At 42.8% G+C, this 17987-nt stretch overlaps 1 protein-coding gene across 3 annotated transcripts; it reads left to right on the forward strand.

Annotated features, from left to right (window-relative positions):
• The first annotated feature begins 272 nt into the window (after positions 1 to 272).
• ZNF286A (zinc finger protein 286A) lies at positions 273 to 16087 on the forward strand. Of its 3 annotated transcripts, XM_084763335.1 has the most exons (6): positions 273 to 402; positions 709 to 875; positions 1739 to 1824; positions 5629 to 5743; positions 7000 to 7092; positions 10930 to 16087. In XM_084763335.1, the coding sequence occupies exons 2-6, from the start codon at positions 839 to 841 to the stop codon at positions 12156 to 12158; spliced, it is 1560 nt and encodes a 519-aa protein (XP_084619461.1). In that variant the 5' UTR covers positions 273 to 402; positions 709 to 838; the 3' UTR covers positions 12159 to 16087. The 3 variants fall into 3 exon arrangements, with proteins under 3 accessions (XP_084619461.1, XP_084619462.1, XP_084619463.1); XM_084763336.1 differs by lacking the exon at positions 1739 to 1824 and having other exon boundaries at positions 358 to 875; XM_084763337.1 differs by lacking the exons at positions 273 to 402; positions 709 to 875; positions 1739 to 1824 and adding an exon at positions 1854 to 5513.
• Positions 16088 to 17987: the final 1900 nt, after the last annotated feature.

Raw genomic sequence — 17987 nt, forward strand, 5'->3', positions numbered from 1 at the left:
AATTTTTTTTAAAATTCAGCTTTCATGTAGTTTGAAAACAAAGGGTAAATTTGAGAACGTCAGAACTATAGCTAAAAACCATATACTTATGCCTACAGTAAAGAAAGCCACAGAGCCCACGTCTCCCAAAGTCCCACCTTCCGGCACTGTGGCAATAAACCACGGATGGTGCACCCTTTTCTCTCGCGAGAAAGAGGGATCCTCACCCCCACCCCCACCCCCACCCCCGCGCTGTGCCGCTAAGCTACTAGTGGTCCCAACCTGCCAAGAAACTGGGGTCTGGCAGCGCGCAGGAGCTTCTGGGAGTCGTAGTTTCTGGCCTTGCTCCCGCAGACTGTCACGCATGCGCGACTCGGGGCTAACCCAAGAAGTTCATAGCCTTTGTCAGGCCGGGGATGGGAGGTGAGTTGCGTGGTGAGATGCTGCGGTCCTCCGCTTACCTCGGCAGTGGTCCAGTGGTGGTTCTGCGCCAGGAGGGACTGGAGTTCGTCGTTCTTGATCTTCGTCCCCTCCCAGCTCCACGCTCCGGCCCGGGTCGCTCCGCGCGGGACCCGTGGGCAAACCGGAGAGCGGGGCGGACCTGAGCGGGAGGCGCGGTCCTCTGTGCCCCGTGTCATCTCTCAGGCGCTTGGTCCCCTAGAGACAGCTCTAGGCGCCAACGATAGGCATGTGAGGACCCAGATCCAGGATGCTTTCCCTGGGTTCCAGGTCCTCCGTAATCTGAGCAACGCTTTCCGAAGAGCCCAAGAGGGAAGAAGCCCTTCGAGGCTCCATGGACGTCTGACTGCGAGAACCAGAGAAGAGCGGGACCTTGGGGGACGTAGAAGAGGTGGTGATCATGGAGGCGGATTTGGCCGAAGTGCCCCGGAAAAGAGGTAGAATTACTCATAGGTTGCTGTGCATCGTGGAAGAGTGGAACTCATCCATTTGAATAGACAGCCCACCCACCGTGGCCTTGGGTTAGGTGGTTCTTTGAAAAGGCTGGCAGCTTGTCAACCCTATCCTGCGGATAGGTGGGTTCTGAGAAGTTGCAGGGCTTACTGTGGGGTCAGTCTCCGTTCCACTTGAGTGTCTGCACAATGGACCTCCCGGGGAAGACAGTGTGACAATTTAGTCACAAGTTCTTCCAGCTTATTATCCCATAGCGGTTTCCATCGTAGATACAAGAATTCAGCTTTGTAGTTGACACAAACATTTCCCCACACATCGTCCCACGCTGTCCACAGCTGTCGTGCTGTTCCAATACTCATAACCTGTCTAGCAGGCACAGAAGTTATGGGGCTCACTTCTGTACGAGACCCGTGTATCTTGAACTTTGGTCCGTGACCTACTGTGCCAGAATTGCCTCCAAGGGTGCTTGTCAGGTGTCAAGGTGTCACCTCAAACTCAACCAATCATAATTAGCAATCTACATCTTAAGTAAGCTTTTAAGAGGAATTTTTTTTTTTAAATCGTTGAGTCTACTTTAGGTAGATTATGATGGAAACTTACTTATTCTGGTTCGTAAACCAGAGTCTCCTGATTTCTGGGATGCATTAGGAGTGGAGCCACTGAAGTTAAGGCCAGAGGAGCAACGCTCCTGGGGATATTTTGAAATACTGGAAAGTAGCAGTCTGTTTTGGATTCCTCACAGCCTTTGTTAACCCAGAGCACATTTGGTGTCATGAAGGGGGTTTAGGTTATAGTCTGAGGAGCAAGATGGGTCCAGACCCTGTCACTACTGCTTTCTTGTCCTTAGCTCTGTGTTCCCAGGATCCCCTCCTTTCCCAAGAGAAGAGCGCAGAGGGAGAAGGGGCCGCTCTGAGACTCACGGCCAGACCCCAGGTGAGTCTTCATGGGTAATTGAGGTCCAACTCCATCTTGTGTCTCAGAGCGCAGGCGCACTCCCTTCTTGATGTGGGGTTTCTTTGTCCACAGAGCCCATCTAGAGGCCTGAGCTCTAATTCTAGGAGACTAATGGACTCGGTAGGAAATATTTTCTACTTACCCATAGTACCTCTCTTCTCCATCTAGTATTTAGTCTCTCTACAGGCAAGTAAGCCACATTTTCCTTCTTTACCCCACTGTGCTAATTTCTGTATTTGGTAATATAGGACGCTATTTTAAGGGTAATACTATACAAACTTCTTAAAACGTGCATTTCTCTAAGGAAAGCAGCATGTGTGTAGACTGTAAGTAGGAACTTAAGAAAACACCTTAAGAGCTGGGCGTGGTGGCACATGCCATTAATCCCAGCACTCGGGAGGCAGAGGCAGGTGGATCTTTGTGAGTTCGAGGCCAGCCTGGTCTACAAGTGAGTCCAGGACAGCCAAGGTGACACAGAGAAACCCTGTCTCGAAAAACCAAAAGAAAAAGAAAAAAGGAGAACACCTTAAATGCTTAAGTGATTAGAATAAAAATGCAGACTCAGTTAAAACCGAGCCTGGAAAAGGAAAGCCTATGAAGGGTTAAAACCTCAGGGTTAGGACCCAGTCCTCCTTGGGGATGAGCTTGAATTATTAGCTCTAGTTCCTTCCACGAAGAGCAAGTGTGTCTAGGGAGAATTATTGGTCATGGGTGCATGGTGGTTGTACTAATTGTACTGTCTTCGGGCTGCACCCTGCAGCCTAAAGCTCCCTCCATCAGCCTCTTCTACAGATATTGTTTGTTTAAAAAAAAGTATATATATATATTCTGGCCCTTTTATGTTTTCTCAACTGCCGTGTGAAGCTTACATGGCATCTGAAGATACCCATCTTAAGCTGGCTTGTGCAAAAAGTGGTCTTTATTGACCAACCTAACTGAAAGCCCAGGGTTGTCTAGCTTAGATAAAGGATTTAGGCAGCAGCAACATGGAGGGCTAGCGTGCCCATTTTGTTGACCTTTCTCTACAACTATATGAGTTTTGCTCTTAAGCAGACTTTTCTTTTAGTGCCATCATCAAACAAATGTAGGCTTACATCTTCGAGGTTGAAGGTCAGCGGTTCTCCTAGTGCTGGAATTAATTCTAGCAGCACAGAAAGGGCCTTTTTTTTTTTTTTAAACACCATTATTGGTGTTGGCCGAGAGTAACTGTTTGTGGAGTACAGCTGTGCACACGTATGTAGACACATTCCACCCATGACTGCGAGACCGAATCATTCTACATGACCTCCACAGGCTTGAGTGACCAGCACAGAAACACAGAAACGTCAGGGCACAGATGCCAGAAGGAGAGGCAGTGTTGGTGCATTGCAATACCCTGATACGAGAAGCCTCCTATATCATCAGAGTGGGTTGGATCTTTTATGGGTAATTTAAAAGTCTGTCCTTTTTTAATTTTATTAGATTCTATTTAATGCTAACTCTAGAACTTTTACATACAAATCTGTCTGAGTTGATTAGGGTTTTTAATATTTTTTTCGTACTAGATTTAGAAAATGTGTATATTAATTTTAGTTCTTACTTATTTAATAAGCAACACAGACTATTAAAAATATGTAGGTGTAATAACTTTCCTCACCAAGTCAGCACTTATGTCTTTCTACAGAGGATCGCTGGTGTATTTTTCTGTATTTTGTTGCATTTATAATACTAACTCTAGATATGTGGTACACTGGATTTCCTTCCATTTCCCTCCCTATATTCAACCTTGGGGTAGTTTGGCTAACCTATTCTGTAAATAGGATAGAGATTTTTTTTTTAAATAGAAGAAGAAAAAGAAGATTTTTTAAAGCAACAGTGCTCCTTCACAGTTAGTATATACATAATTCTATTCTGTATGATTTCTTTCTCCTACTGAGTTTTTCCTACCTTGCATGTAACTATTTTCATTTTCACCATTTGAGCTCTGTGTGTCCAGATTCTGGGACCAAGGTCTTTTTTTTTTTTTTTAATGAAATTTTTTCTCTTTGGTGGCTACTTGAGGGGGCGGGGAACAGTTATTTCATTTTCAAAGATGATGCTTTTATTTCTAAATTAGCAAATGATTTTTGGAAACTTTAAGACATTGGAAATGTTACAGATAACACAGAGATCTCTTGTCTCCATTTTATCCAAACTCCTGAAGTTAGCGTTTTGCTTTGCACTAATCTCACTTCTGGAGTTGGAACGTTAACCTTGGCACAATACCTTTGACCTTTCCCAGGTTTCCCAGCTGCCTTATTTTTCTGGATATAACATTTTTCCTTTTGTCCTGTAGTTCTCTTTCTGAGTTTGCTCTTATTCTTTAATATGCTTTGTGTGCTCTTCTCATGTGTTTACGTATTTCTAAAATGCAGTAAAAGTGTTTAAAATCTAAGGGACTTAAGATTGCTATGCACAGCCCGGCAGTGGTGGCGCACGCCTTTAATCCCAGCACCTGCGAGGCAGAGGCAGGCGGATCGCTGTGAGTTCGAGGCCAGTCTGGTCTACAAAGGGAGTGCAGGATAGCCAAGGCTACACAAGAAACCCTGTCTTGAAAAAACAAACAAAAAACAAAAACCCAAAAAACAAAACCACTCAGAGTTCTTAGCCATTTCGTTTTAGGCTTTGCATTTCACTTCTTTACTTTCATATTTTACTATACTTTTGCAATTTTCATCAGCCATAGTTTTATTCTATCTCTGTCTGGGAATTTACAAATTCTACTCTGTTGGTTTTTGCAAAAGCTTCATAGATGTTTAAATAGAAGGCAGTTTAGGTCCAATTAAGTATTTGTTCCATGTATGTTTCAATAAACTTGGACTATTATTCCCACTCCCTCTGGATTTACATAAAAGAGGCCCCCTCCTTCCCCCCCCCCCTTTGGTCTTTTTTTCCCCCTCTCTTTTTATGTTACAAAGATATAACCTTATATCCTTCCTCATAAATGCCATTAAGTTCCCTTAATCAGTCTTTCACAGTTTCTAATTTAATTTTACCTTGAATTAATTCCACATTTCCCTGGGTTTGCTGTTCGCTGACAGATTTTTCATTCTATGACCTCTGTTTGCAACCTCTGTATTAGAATTCTTCTGAAGATTGTGTCATGGTTTTTTGTTTTTTGGGGTTTTGTTTTTTTGTTGTTGTTGTTTTGTTTTGTTTTGGGTTTTTTGTTTGTTTTTATTAAGGACTTATAGGGGAAGTATGTAGACATTCTTTTCTTTTTATCACTACCTATATCTTGCTTTTTGACAGAAAAATGGTATTTTCTCAGTGCAAACGTAGTGCTATGTCACATTCGGTCTCACAGTGTGCCTGGTACTCAGAGAAAGTTCATGGACCGTTTGGGATCTGCACGCTGTTCAGAAGCCCGCCACTTCCTTTGTTGGGTGTATCTCGGCCTTATGCTGTGTTTCCTTTAGGAAGGAATGCAGGAAAGGGGCACTCCTTCTCTCGGCAGCAGGATACACACCCTGCCGGTGAGATGAGAGCAGGTAGGAGAGGGCAGAAGCTCCCGTTTCCTGTCTTTTACATCAGCCGCCACAAGAAAGAGGGATCCAGGTTTAGGGTGGGTCCACTGGCCTGAAGAGAGAAGGATTTAAGGTGTGGCTTCGTACCTCAGATGATCCAACTAGCCAAGAAATCCCTCACAGGTATGCCCAGCTACTTGGGTTCATGGTTAATTCCGGATGTATGTCAAGCAGACACCCAAGAACGTCCACCACAGGTATCGGCTAGAGATGATGAGAAATTCTGTTTGTGTCTTAGGAAACCGTGACATTCAAGGACGTGGCCATGGACTTTACACCAGAGGAGTGGGGGAACCTGGACCCTGCACACAGGGCGGCGATGCTGGGGAACTACCGGAGCCTGGTCTCGCTTTGTAAGAACAGCTTCTTCCCATGCCTCTGAGACCCACCCCCGGGGCTGTCACTACCTCATTGAGAAGGAGGCGCACTAACGAGCCTTTACTTCTCATTCAGAGGTCAGGAAGCGGTTCCTCTTGGCCCAGAGGAGGAAACCGTTTTGTTTGGCTGGACGCTGGGGATTAACTCCGAGCCTTGCATACACTGAGCATGCGCACTGCTACTGAGCTAAATCCGCCCCCCCCCCCCCCCGCCCGATTCTGTTCCCGGTCTTTGGGGGAAATGTTTAGGCTTCTTGTGTATCAAAATTCAAATGACAACCTAGTGTACACTCTCATCAAGGGGAGAAACTTAGGCAAGCAGAAGTGTCGTTGGGACTTTATTTTTGTTTATAGTCAATTGGCTTGTCTATGCCCTGTCTAAACTATTAACTCAGGGCCCCCTTCTGTGGCCGAGGTGGCCGAGGTGGCCATCAGCAGCTCTGGACTTAGGTTATTTTTCCAGCTAGAGAGCCGAACAAAAAAAGGAGATGCTTTTCCCGGTAGTTGAATTCAACTCATAGGCATATATCCATCAGAGAAACGTTATAGGGCAGAGAGAGGGAGTGCTTGTGGCCCGTTTTGGGATCCTGTGTGCATCACTGTTCGAGTGTGTGTATGCATGCATGTCTGTGTGTGTGTGTGTGTGTGTGTGTGTGTGTGTGTGTGTGTGTGCATCTCTCTCTCTCTCTCTCTCTCTCTCTCTCTCTCTCTCTCTCTCTCTGTGTGTGTGTTTATGTTTGTGTACGTGCTTGTTTATTTGAGGGTGGAACAGACTGTGTGGTGGCCAGTGTCAAACCATCATATAATAAATCTCCAAAGGAATTCTAATAATTGGAAAAGTAAGAAAGAAAATCATTGGAAGACAAGCACTGTAGGTCCACAGTCACCATTTTGGGATACCACTGAAACCCCACAGTGTTCATATTCTTTCCTGAAGTGGAGATTAATCTGCAGTATTGTTTGTTCTATAACCTCCTCAGACAAAAAGGAAACTGAGAGATTCCATCCTCCTTTACAACAGACAAATTTGTCTTTACAAACTCAGCTTAACTGCAGATATTATAAGTCCCAGGGAGGTCCTTCCTCCCTCGCCCCAGATGGCCTTGCAACGTCTTGTCTTCTTTGTAGATTTAGGGCGTGGACCTAAAGTCCAGTAGAGATCTTGGTGCCCACCGTGGATCCGCGTTTCGTTCATTTTACTCTCGTCCTTTCTTGTTCTTTTTAATGAACAGGGCTTCCCATTTCCAAAGCTGATAACTATCATTTGGATGATGGAAAAGAACTACTGAAGCTTGAGAAAAGATCTCCCAAAGGCAGTTACTCGGGTAGGTGACCTTGATTGGTGGGGGCTTCAGACATGTTCCGCAGAGTGAACAAGTAACTCTTTTCTGAGCTTAAGAGACACTATTAGAAATGCCCATGTGCCTTGATTTTCAAAATATTTTAAAATTTGAAGCTTTTAAACATATAAGTCAAAATACTATATCACCAAAATTAAGAATTTTATTTCACTCTCTGTTCCTTTCTTTCCTTTTTTTCTTTTTTCTTTTCTTTCTTTTTTTTTTTGCAGCAGTAAAATACATAACAGCGTTATGTTTCTATTAATTTTTTACAAGTTGAACACACTCATATAACTGCTGTCTGTTGTAGAAATTGTATTAATTCTGGAGGACTTTGCTGGCCCAGCCAGCTCCCAAATAATTAAGGCAGAGACCTATTGATCTATTTAACAAGCTTTAGCACAGTAACTGGGCAGGTACAATTTAAACTGATTTTCTAAGCTAGTCTATTACTTCCCAGCCACACTCCCCAAGTCACTTGACAGTCTTTATCCTGTCTGGGCTGGATCTGCTCTGTCAGGCCACGTCCCCTCTCTCCATCTTCCTCCTTTCTTCCCCCCTTCTCCCGGCCCTGTAATCGGCACCAGAAGAGAACTGCTCACTCCTCGTCTGCCCAGCTTCAGGCTGTCCAGCCGCCTTTATTAACCACTCAGAGATAATTGGGGAGCAAAGTTTACACAACGAAGACTGGTGTACTTGAAAATGCAGTCATGCATGGACAGTCTGAATGGACAGAGCACCAGACCAACCCCCCCAAAACTGCCTAGATCAAGAAAATGCTAGTCGCCTAAGAAGCACACCTCTCCCCCAAGGGTAACTTTGTCTGAACTTGTAACACCGAAGTTAGCTTCGATTGCTGGCGAACCTTATTTAAGTGAAGTCAGTGTATGTTCTTTGAGTCTGGCTTCCTTCTCTGAGCTTTCACAGTGAGATACATCCATGTTGTAGCATGTTGCTGAAATTAGTTCATTCTCAGTGTTATGTAGCCTTTCATTATTTCAGTATCCCAGATTGCCCATCCTAAAGACAGCTGTTACAGGAAAATGTATCGGTTCGGCCTAAGATGGCTAATAACTGACACAGAGTCTGAAACATACTTTAAAGCTGCCAGCACTACGCTGGGCAGAATCTAAACTGATACAAATCTACATGTAAACTAACATAAACTACTCTAAACCTCATAACATACATATATCCCAAACACTTGCCAATCTGGTGATCCTCGGGCCATTTCTCTCCCCCTTCTCCTCTCTCAACTGTCTTTCCCTCTTAACTGTCAAATTTGGCTCCGCCCCCTCCCCAGGAAGTCCCGCCTTCCACTTCCTGTCCTTCTGCCCAGCTTATTGGCTAAATAGCGCTTTATTGACAGTCGTTACATCCACTCAAGACATTCCTCCACAGACAGCCATTTGAGTGATATGAATAATGTTCCTGTATACATTCTTTCACATGTCTTTTGATGAATACATACATGTTTCTGTGTGTGTGTGTGTGTGTGTGTGTGTGTGTGTGTGTGTGTGTGCCCGCGTGCAAGCGATGTAGATATTGCCAAAGAGGTTTACAAAATCTTTCCAATTACATTTCCATTGGGAAAAGTTGCTACTTCTAGTTTTTCCTCATGCTTATTAACACTTAATATCGTCCATGTTTATTTTAGCCATTGCTATGGATATGTGATGGCTTTTACTTTTTAAGAAATAAAAATTTTAGAGATTCAGATAAAGTCCCCTCATTCTTTTGTTCTCTAGGAGTAGCCACTTTGTCTTAAAGTTGGGGTGAATTGTTCTTGTATTTACATGAACAGGTGTGTGTGTGCATGTGTATATACACATTAAAATGTGTACTTTATTGTTATGATTTTCTTCTGTAATCTAGTTTTAAGCTCTGCCATTTCCTTTTGTTATCGGTCTATATTAATATGTAATGAATTGTATATTTTTCTTTTAAACAATATGGAGTATGAAGGAAGTGCATTGTGTGGATAAACTGGACAGTTTGTTTTTACTTTTTGACCATTAGCCAAGTTGCATGACTATCTTTTACTACTCATGTTCATCTTGAGACTTGACCTTAAAGTAGATGACTGTAAGAAGATATATGGGTCTTAAAGTGTCACGTATGTTGGCACGTGCCTTTGATCCCAGCACTTGGGAGGCAGAGGTGGGCAGATCTCTATGAGTTCAAAGCCAGCCTGATCTACAGAGTGAGAACAAGACAGCCAGGGCTACACACAGGAACCTCAGCTTGAAAACAAAAACAAAAAAGTGTCACATACTAGTTTTATTACATTTATTAATGTCCTTTCCCCATCTTGGCCACCAGTTGGCTTAGCGGCCCTTGTCCATTCTTGTAAAAAATGCCACTGCATGTTTTTCACTTGCATTTCTCTGAGTGCTAAGTATGAACTGCGTGGGCATTTGTGATTATTGCCTATTCAAGTTTCTTGTTGTAGATACTTGTGTATTTTAGATTCTAGTACCTGATAGTGGTGATATTGCAATATAAGGAGGAATTGATTCTTACAGTTTGGAGCCTATTTAATAAGCCCCAATTTTAGTATATTAAACTTAAAAATTTTTAAGGTCAGATTTACTGATTGCTATTTTTCAATCCTGGGGTTGGAATCAAAGTCTTGTATAGGCTAGGCACGCACTCTACCCTTGAGTCACATCCCTAGCTCTTACTAATTCATTTAAGATTGCCTTTTGAGGGCTGGAGAGGTGGCTCAGAAGTTAAGAGTACATAATGTTCTTGTCGAGACCCTGAGTTTGATTCTCAGCACCCGTGTCAGGCAGCTGAAAACTGCCTGTAACTCCAGCTCCAGGAGATCCAAGGCCTCTGGCCACTGTGGGCATCTGACTCACACATACATACACACTCACAAACACACACAATTAAAATAAAATCTTTAAAAGCCATTTACTTTTCCTTTGTGTGTGTGAGTGTGGGCCTGGTGAGAGTGTTGCGTCCCCTAATACAGAAACTGCAGTGTGTTCTGAGCCTCCCTGTGGGTGCTGGCAACTGAACCTGGGCTCAGGGTTTAGCACAGCAGAAAATACCCTGAACCACTGAGCAACTTCTCCAGCCTAGCCCTTACTAATTTAAGCTTACCTTTTATAAATTGTTTTGTCTTACAAGCATCAGGAGTAAAATCTGAATTTTATTATAAAACAATCACATTCTGTTGTGCTGGTATTTGTTTTGACAAGCGAAATGAAGTGGATCTTTGTTGCACTTCCAGCCTGTACTCCAGCATTGGTTACTGAGTGACCTTTTGTCACTGGTTTGTAATACTGCCCTTTGGTAAACCTGGTTCACTTACACATTTTTGAATTTCTTTCTAGGTTTATTTGTCTGTGTTCCAGTAGCATACTATTTTAATTACTAGGCTGAATAGTATTTATAATAGCATAGCATTATACCATGCTATTATACTACTTATTAGTAAATGTATATCTACTTTGCTGCACACATCTATGTAGTGATTTCTTGAATATTTATTATAATAGAAGGTATGCTATAAAATATGGTTTTTCCTATGCAGACCTAATTGACCTCCACTGACACTTTTTTTTTTCATCTTTTCCCCTCCTTCTGTTATATTTCTGATCATCTTCTCCTCCATCTGATTCTCCTGGATAGAGTCATTTCATTTTCATACTTATTTGCATCAGTTCTTTTTCGCAAACCGTCCGATAGGAGTGTCAGACCCACTAACTCCACAAAGTCGTGCTTTCATCTCCATTCATTCTCACCGGTTATAGAACTGGTTTTGTTAAGCACAGAGATCAAAGGAAATTTCCATTTGCAATGTCTTTTCAGACACGGAAACTAGACCTGAGAGCAAGGATTCAACTTCAGTGCGAGACGGCTCCAAAGAAGAGTCCCGCCGGGTTACAGTGGACAGACCGAAACAAAACACTGCTTCTGACTGCAGCTTGGAAACAGCTCTTGAACGTGGGCATTGGTTAGAGCATCATCAAAGAAATCAGGAGAGGTGCGTAAGACAAATGTTCACTCACAAGAACTCCCTCCCTGTGGAAAAAGACAGCGAGCGTGATATTTATCAGAAATTTTTCAGTCAGAAACCTCTCCTTATGACTGATGACAGAGTTCCCAGAGGATCCCGGGACTTTCATACGCTTGGGGAAAGACTGAAGCAGAAATCAAACTTAATGAAAAAGCAGAGGCCGTGTAAAGAGAAAAGGCCCCATAAGTGTGAAGACTGCGGTGAACTCTTCACTTACCATTCGGTCCTCATCCGGCACCAGCGAGTGCACACTGGGGAGAAGCCCTACAGCTGCAGCGACTGCGGCAAGTCCTTTAGCCACAGAGCCAACTTGACTAAACACCAAAGAACCCACACTAGAATTCTCTTCGAGTGTACTGAATGCAAGAAAACCTTCATAGAAAGCTCGTCTCTTGCAATGCATCAGAGAGTCCATGTTGGCGAGAGACCTTACCAGTGCGGCGAGTGCGGGAAAGGCTTTAACCGAAGTGCCCACCTCGCCCAGCATCAGTTGATTCACACTGGAGTGAAGCCCTACGAATGTCACGAATGTGACAAAGCGTTCATTCACTCGTCGGCCCTCATTAAGCATCAAAGAACGCACACTGGGGAGAAGCCCTATAAGTGTCAGGAGTGTGGCAAAGCCTTCAGCCACTGCTCGTCTCTGACCAAACACCAGAGGGTTCACACTGGAGAGAAGCCGTACGAGTGCAGTGAATGCGGGAAGACTTTCAGTCAGAGCACACACCTTGTTCAGCACCAGAGAATTCACACTGGGGAGAAGCCCTACGCATGCAGTGAGTGTGGGAAAACATTTAGCCGGAGCTCAAATTTTGCTAAGCATCAAAGAATTCATATTGGGAAGAAACCCTATAAATGTGGTGAATGTGGGAAAGCCTTCATTCACTCGTCAGCTCTTATTCAGCACCAGCGAACGCATACTGGAGAGAAGCCTTTTAGATGTAATGAGTGTGGGAAAAGCTTTAAGTGCAGTTCATCCCTCATCCGCCATCAAAGACTCCACACTGAAGAGCAACCCTGAATGCTCACTAGTGTTAACAAGTGTAAGGCGGCTTTATCGCTGTCTTTAGTATTTCAATATTTAAATAGAAAGTCTGTCATGTGGCCCTAGGGAGAGTCTGTATATGGATATGATCTCACTTGCCCCGTGTATAACTTTGAACAACAGATAGGAAATTCCTTACACCCAGTGACTGGATAATAGTGAAAACCTCTGGCTGTAAATCTCAACATTTTTGTTCCCAATTTTCCAAATACCCAATTTTAAATTCAAGAAACATTTGGGAACCAGTAGTGATGAGAACATTGTGAAATCTGGTTTCTGCATGCTTAGTGACAGCAGGGCCTTCAGGATCTTTCATTTTGCAGATTAGGCTTGAGACTTGCATCCTTATCCTCGGGAAGACAGAGACTTGTTATTCTGAGCTCAAAGGTAGACAGGCACTTGAAATCGATTCCTTAGAGAGTAATTTCTGTATTAGAAAGTAAAGGGGAGGGGTAAAAACTACTTAGGATTCCCCCACAGAGTGCTGTCTAACTCGATGACATATTTATAACAGGTCCTGAGTTAGGTTTACATGAACTGTATTGGTCATTGATTCACATAAATTGAATCATTATCCTTTTACTTTGACGATTCTCTAGCTCCCTTGGATCTACCCTAAAATATTTTAATAGATCTGAATCTTCGCTTGGCTTTTGTTTGCCAAGGTCCTTCCTCTTTTCTCATCTTTGACATTCATTGAGCCCTTGGTATTTTTTATAATCCTATCATCAAGGAGAGTTCATCCTGCTACGTTATCCAGCTTTCTGTGACTTTTAGAAAACTCTCCAGCTGTACTGCAATTTGAAAGTATCCAAAAAGCTCTTAGGAGTCAATGTGTTCTTTTATTTAGGGTACCAGTCATGAAGAATGGGAGGCACCATGGCATGCTTTCCTGTGAGGTATAGAAAAAACTCACAGGACAGCCCTGAAGTGACTGACCTGAGGGTAAACATCTTTCTTTCTCCTATTATCTGGCTTTCATGTTTATTCACATTATTTTATTATCTTCCATACATTAGTTGGTCTTTATCCCTGACCTCTTAAATAAACGTGCCATGAAATCATTGTGATCTATTAGTGTAAGTGATGGAAGTGACCAAAAACCATTGAGAGGACAGGAAACACACACAAAAAATGAAGGTATTTAGTAAAATGATACACGATGTCAGTTTTTTATCATTCTATTCTGTAGTACAAGTTACACGAGAATAAAAATTATAGGAAAAAGTAATCTGAGGCTTCTAGCTCTTGTCTTCTTACAGCGTTCCAGTTTGTGGTCTTGCCGCCTGTCTCAGTCAGGGTTTCTAGTGCTGTGAAGAGGCACCGTGACCACAGCAACTCTTATAACGGAAAACATTTAATTGGGGCTACCTTACAGGTTCAGAGGTTTTATCCATTATCGTCATGGCGGGAAGCATGGCGGCGTGCAGGCAGACATGGTGCTGGAGAGGGAGCTGAGAGCTCTACATCTGGATCCACAGGCAGCAGGAAGAAAGAGTGAGCCATTAGGCCTGGTTTGAGCTTCTGAGATCTCAAAGCCCGCCCCCCAGTGATACACTTCCTCCCAGCAAGGCCACACCCACTCCAACAAGCCCATGCTTCCAATGATGCCATCCCTATGGGTCTGGGGGGCCATTTTCATTCAGACCACGCCCCCCCCATGGTTCATTATCCGACTAAAGCAAGCTAGTTTAAAGAAGTGATGACAATGAAAGATACTGTCTGGTTGGTGGAGGGAATATATAAATTCAGTAGTGATGGAATTCATAGGAAATGAGGGGAAAGGGACTCTTCATAAAGACATTTTGGAATGAACAGAAACTCACTTAAGGAGGCTAAGTTGAGTGGAAAGGCGGAGGGTCTGCCTTAATTAGGGTTTCTATTGCCACGACCAAAAGCAAGTCCGGGAGGAAAGAGCTTGTTTAGCTTACACTTCCGCATCAAAGTCCATCACTGAAGGAAGTCAGGACAGGAACTCAAACAGGGCAGGATGCTGAAGGCAGGAGCTGATGCAGAGGCCATGGAGGCGGGTGTTGCTGCTTAGTGTCTTATTTGCCGTGGCTTACTCAGCCTGTTCTTAGAGACCACAGGACCACCTGCCCAGCGATGACCTCACCCACAATGGACTGGGCCCTCCTACCCATCCCCCATCAGTCACTAATTCAGAAAATGCCCTACAGCTGGATCTCATGGAAGCATTTTCTCAACTGAGGCTCCCTCCTTTCAGATGACTCTAGCTTGTGTCAAGTTGACAAGACTAGACAGTTCAGGGTCTGAAGTCCGCCTAGAAGAATGGCTGACCCAAGGAAAGGTGCTCAACTCTGTCATGACTTTGGCCAGTATAGCATCCTCAAGAGTAGGACTTAGCAAACCAGGTTTGGGATTCTTGAGCAACTCTGGCTACCACCTATTTCTACAAATTGTATTGGAACTCAGCTATACTCAGTGTTTACATGGTGTCTAGCTGCTTTTGTGTACAGCAACATCAGAGGTTGTGTCTGCTGTGATCAGTCTCATAAACACAAATAGCTTGTAGGCAACCGATCTGTACTTCACGTTCCAAGAGAAATTCAAACTCAGGCTTGAAACTTTGTGTTAGAGATCAAGGCACCAGCAAGTTTGGGTCTGGTGAGTGGCCACTGCCTTGTTGACAGAAGTTCCCTCGTCCTCATAAGCTGTAAGAACTGTAGTCTCCTCGGATGCTTTAAACACACTGCTCCCCTTCGTGAGAACTCTACTGGCACAATCTAATCACTGCCCAAAAAGGTCCCACTTAATACCATCACCCTGGTGACAAAGTCCCAACACTTGAATTTTGGAAGGACATATTTGGTCCATAGCAGATCATGTCCTAAAATCGTGTAATATTTGCTGCTTGGCTCTGTGCTGGATCACCCATGTCAAGGAGTCAGGGATGCAGTTAAAACCAGTAAGAAGTCAGGTGGAGTAGGAAAACTGTAATGATGGTGAGCTTGCCCTGCGCTGGAGAGTGGAGCCATTCTGCGTACCATCTTAGGCTGAAAAGCAGAGTGGAGGAGAAGATGTACACACCCACTGCAGCTGCTGGGGACTCGGGAGTCCTCTCAGTCTAGGGGATGTGTAAGGATACAGGATAGTGAGAGTGGTAGAGTGGGAAAATAAAGAGATGAGAAATGACACGTTGAAGTAGTCCTAGCCTTAGGATGTTACTTTATATCTCTTAAGAGAAGTTCTTCAGTTATTAAGACCTTTTCAGAACCCTCAAGGCCGACGTGAAACAGTTCAGCTGGAGGCCAAAAAAAAAAAAAATCTAATGAAATAAGACCAATGTGAACTGTTCACAGTTGAGCGATTTCTTGTATTCCCACTTAGCAAACATGTGTTCTCAAAGACTACATTGCATAAATAGTAAGATGGCAATACCTATAAAAGACCTCACACACATTAAGTTGTGATATAGACAACCAACCACCCATGTCCTCCCACTTGCTCATGTGTGCTCTCAAGCACTTTTAATCTTTATTTACAATAATAGTAATTATATATATATTTTTTTTTTAAATGAAGAACCTGCACATTAGTCAGAATGGACTACTTAAGTAACTGACCACACTTGGCCTGTAGACTTAGATGTACAGTGCTGCCCTCTGGTCCACCTCTAACTCAGTATCTCTAGTTTTGCTTCCATCCTCACCTGGATCCATCTTATGGCTGCAGTCTAGAGTTTGCAGCTTAAATCACTCTAAGGCATTTGCTCTAAGTTACTTCCTTGGGGAACCCTAGCCCTCTGTATTTCAGTGTTTTCCCTTTTATGTCTTAAATTCAATGTAACTACACGTTTATATTTAAATATGAAGCTTGGAAGTTTTAATTATTTTGTTTTGAATGACTTGATACTTATAAACTGAATCTGACTCTTCTCACGGCCTGTCAATAAAGATGTTATTTGTATATGTGTTGTCAGAAGCATGTGTACAATGCTTTTAAATTATAACTTGAGTATATTTTAAAGTGTAAAGAAAGGGCCAAGCTGTGGCACATACCTTTAATCTCAGGAGGCAGAGGCAGGCAGATTGCTGTGCATTCAAGGCCAGCCTTATCAACAAAATGAGTCTAGGACAGCCAAGGCTACACAGAGAAATCCTGTCTTGAAAAAAAATTTTTAACCAATTTCTATCCACCAGACCAGCTTTATACAAAGCAGTAGAAGGAAGACTTCAGTCTGAAAAGGTTAACTATATCCAAGAGGAAACTAGGAATAAATAATCAAAAGGGAAGACCTAAATAACAAAATTACAGAAGTAAACACTGCTTATTAATAATTCTCACTACTAGTGACCTCAACTGCACAATAAAAAGTCACAGACCAACAGAATGGATTAAAAAACGTAATCCGCCTTTATGCTTCATCCAAAAAAATACCTCACCATCATGAACAAATAGGGTACATGGATAGAAAAGGGTATTCCCATCAAATGGAACCAAGACACAAGCAGACATAGCTCTTCTGTGGTTTTTTTTTTAAAGATTTATTTATTATTTATACAGTATTCTGCCTATATGTGTGCCTGCACACCAGAAGAGGGCACCAGATCTCACTAGAGATGGTTGTGAGTCACCATGTGGTTGATGGGAATTGAACTAAGGACCTTAGGAAGAACAAACAGTGCTCTTAAACTCTGAGCCATCTTTCCAGCCCCTTTTTTAATTTTTTTATTTTAATTTTTTATTTTTTATTTTTTATTTTTTGAGAAAGGGTTTCTCTGTGTAGCCCTGGCTGCACTGGACTCGCTTTGTAGACCAGGCTGGCCTCGAACTCACAGAGATCTACCTGCCTCTGCCTCTTGAGTGCTGGGATTAAAGGTGTGCACCACCACAGCCCATCGATATAGCTCTTTTAATATCTGACAAAATAGACTCCAAAGTTAATCAGAAGAGATAGGAAAAGAGACTACATACTCACCAAAGGAAAATTTCAGAGAATACTACAATTCTAAACATTTATACACCAAACATAAGGGCATCCAAGTCCATAAAAGAAACTGCTACAGCTAAAATCACATATAGATGCTAATGTGGTACAACTAGATGACTTCACCGTACCCCGACTCCTGCCAACATAGAGGGGATAAAAACCTAAACAAAGAAACACCACGGTTAAATAATGTCATAAATCAAATTGGACTAATAGAGTCTGAAACACTAAATATATGTTCTTCTGATCAGCTCATGGAACTTTCTCTAAAACTGACCACAAATTAGGACACAAAGCTGGGCTTAACAGATATGAGAAAACTCAAATAAGCTCCTGCATCACATCTGTCCACTATAGATTAGAAATTGTTGCTGGAGAGATGGCTCAGCGGTTAAGAGCACTGCCTGATCTTCCAAAGGACCCTGGTTCAATTCCCAGCACCCACATGGCAGCTCACAACTGTCTGTAACTCCAAGACCTGACACCCCTACACCAACACATGCACATAAATTAAATTAAATAAAATTTTAAAAGAAAAAAGAAATTGTTGTCAACAATAAAAACGGCGGAAAGCATACAACCTTAACAGTAGCTGAGCAACTCAATACTGAATGAAAACTGAATCAAGACAGAAATAAACAACATTTCAAACATTTTAGAATTGAATGAAAATAAAAACCCTGCATACTCGCATGAAGCAGAATTCAAATAGATCCATATCTGTTACTCTGCACAAAACTGAACTCCAAAGAGATCAAGAACTGCAACAATATAATACCAATTACCCAGGATCTGATGGAAGAGGAGTGGGGGATGGGCTAGAACTAATTGGCCGGGCAGGGAATTTCTGA

This window comes from Acomys minous (genome assembly GCF_964271855.1).
Source record: "Acomys minous genome assembly, chromosome: 16".
Classification (NCBI taxonomy): Eukaryota; Metazoa; Chordata; class Mammalia; order Rodentia; family Muridae; genus Acomys; species Acomys minous.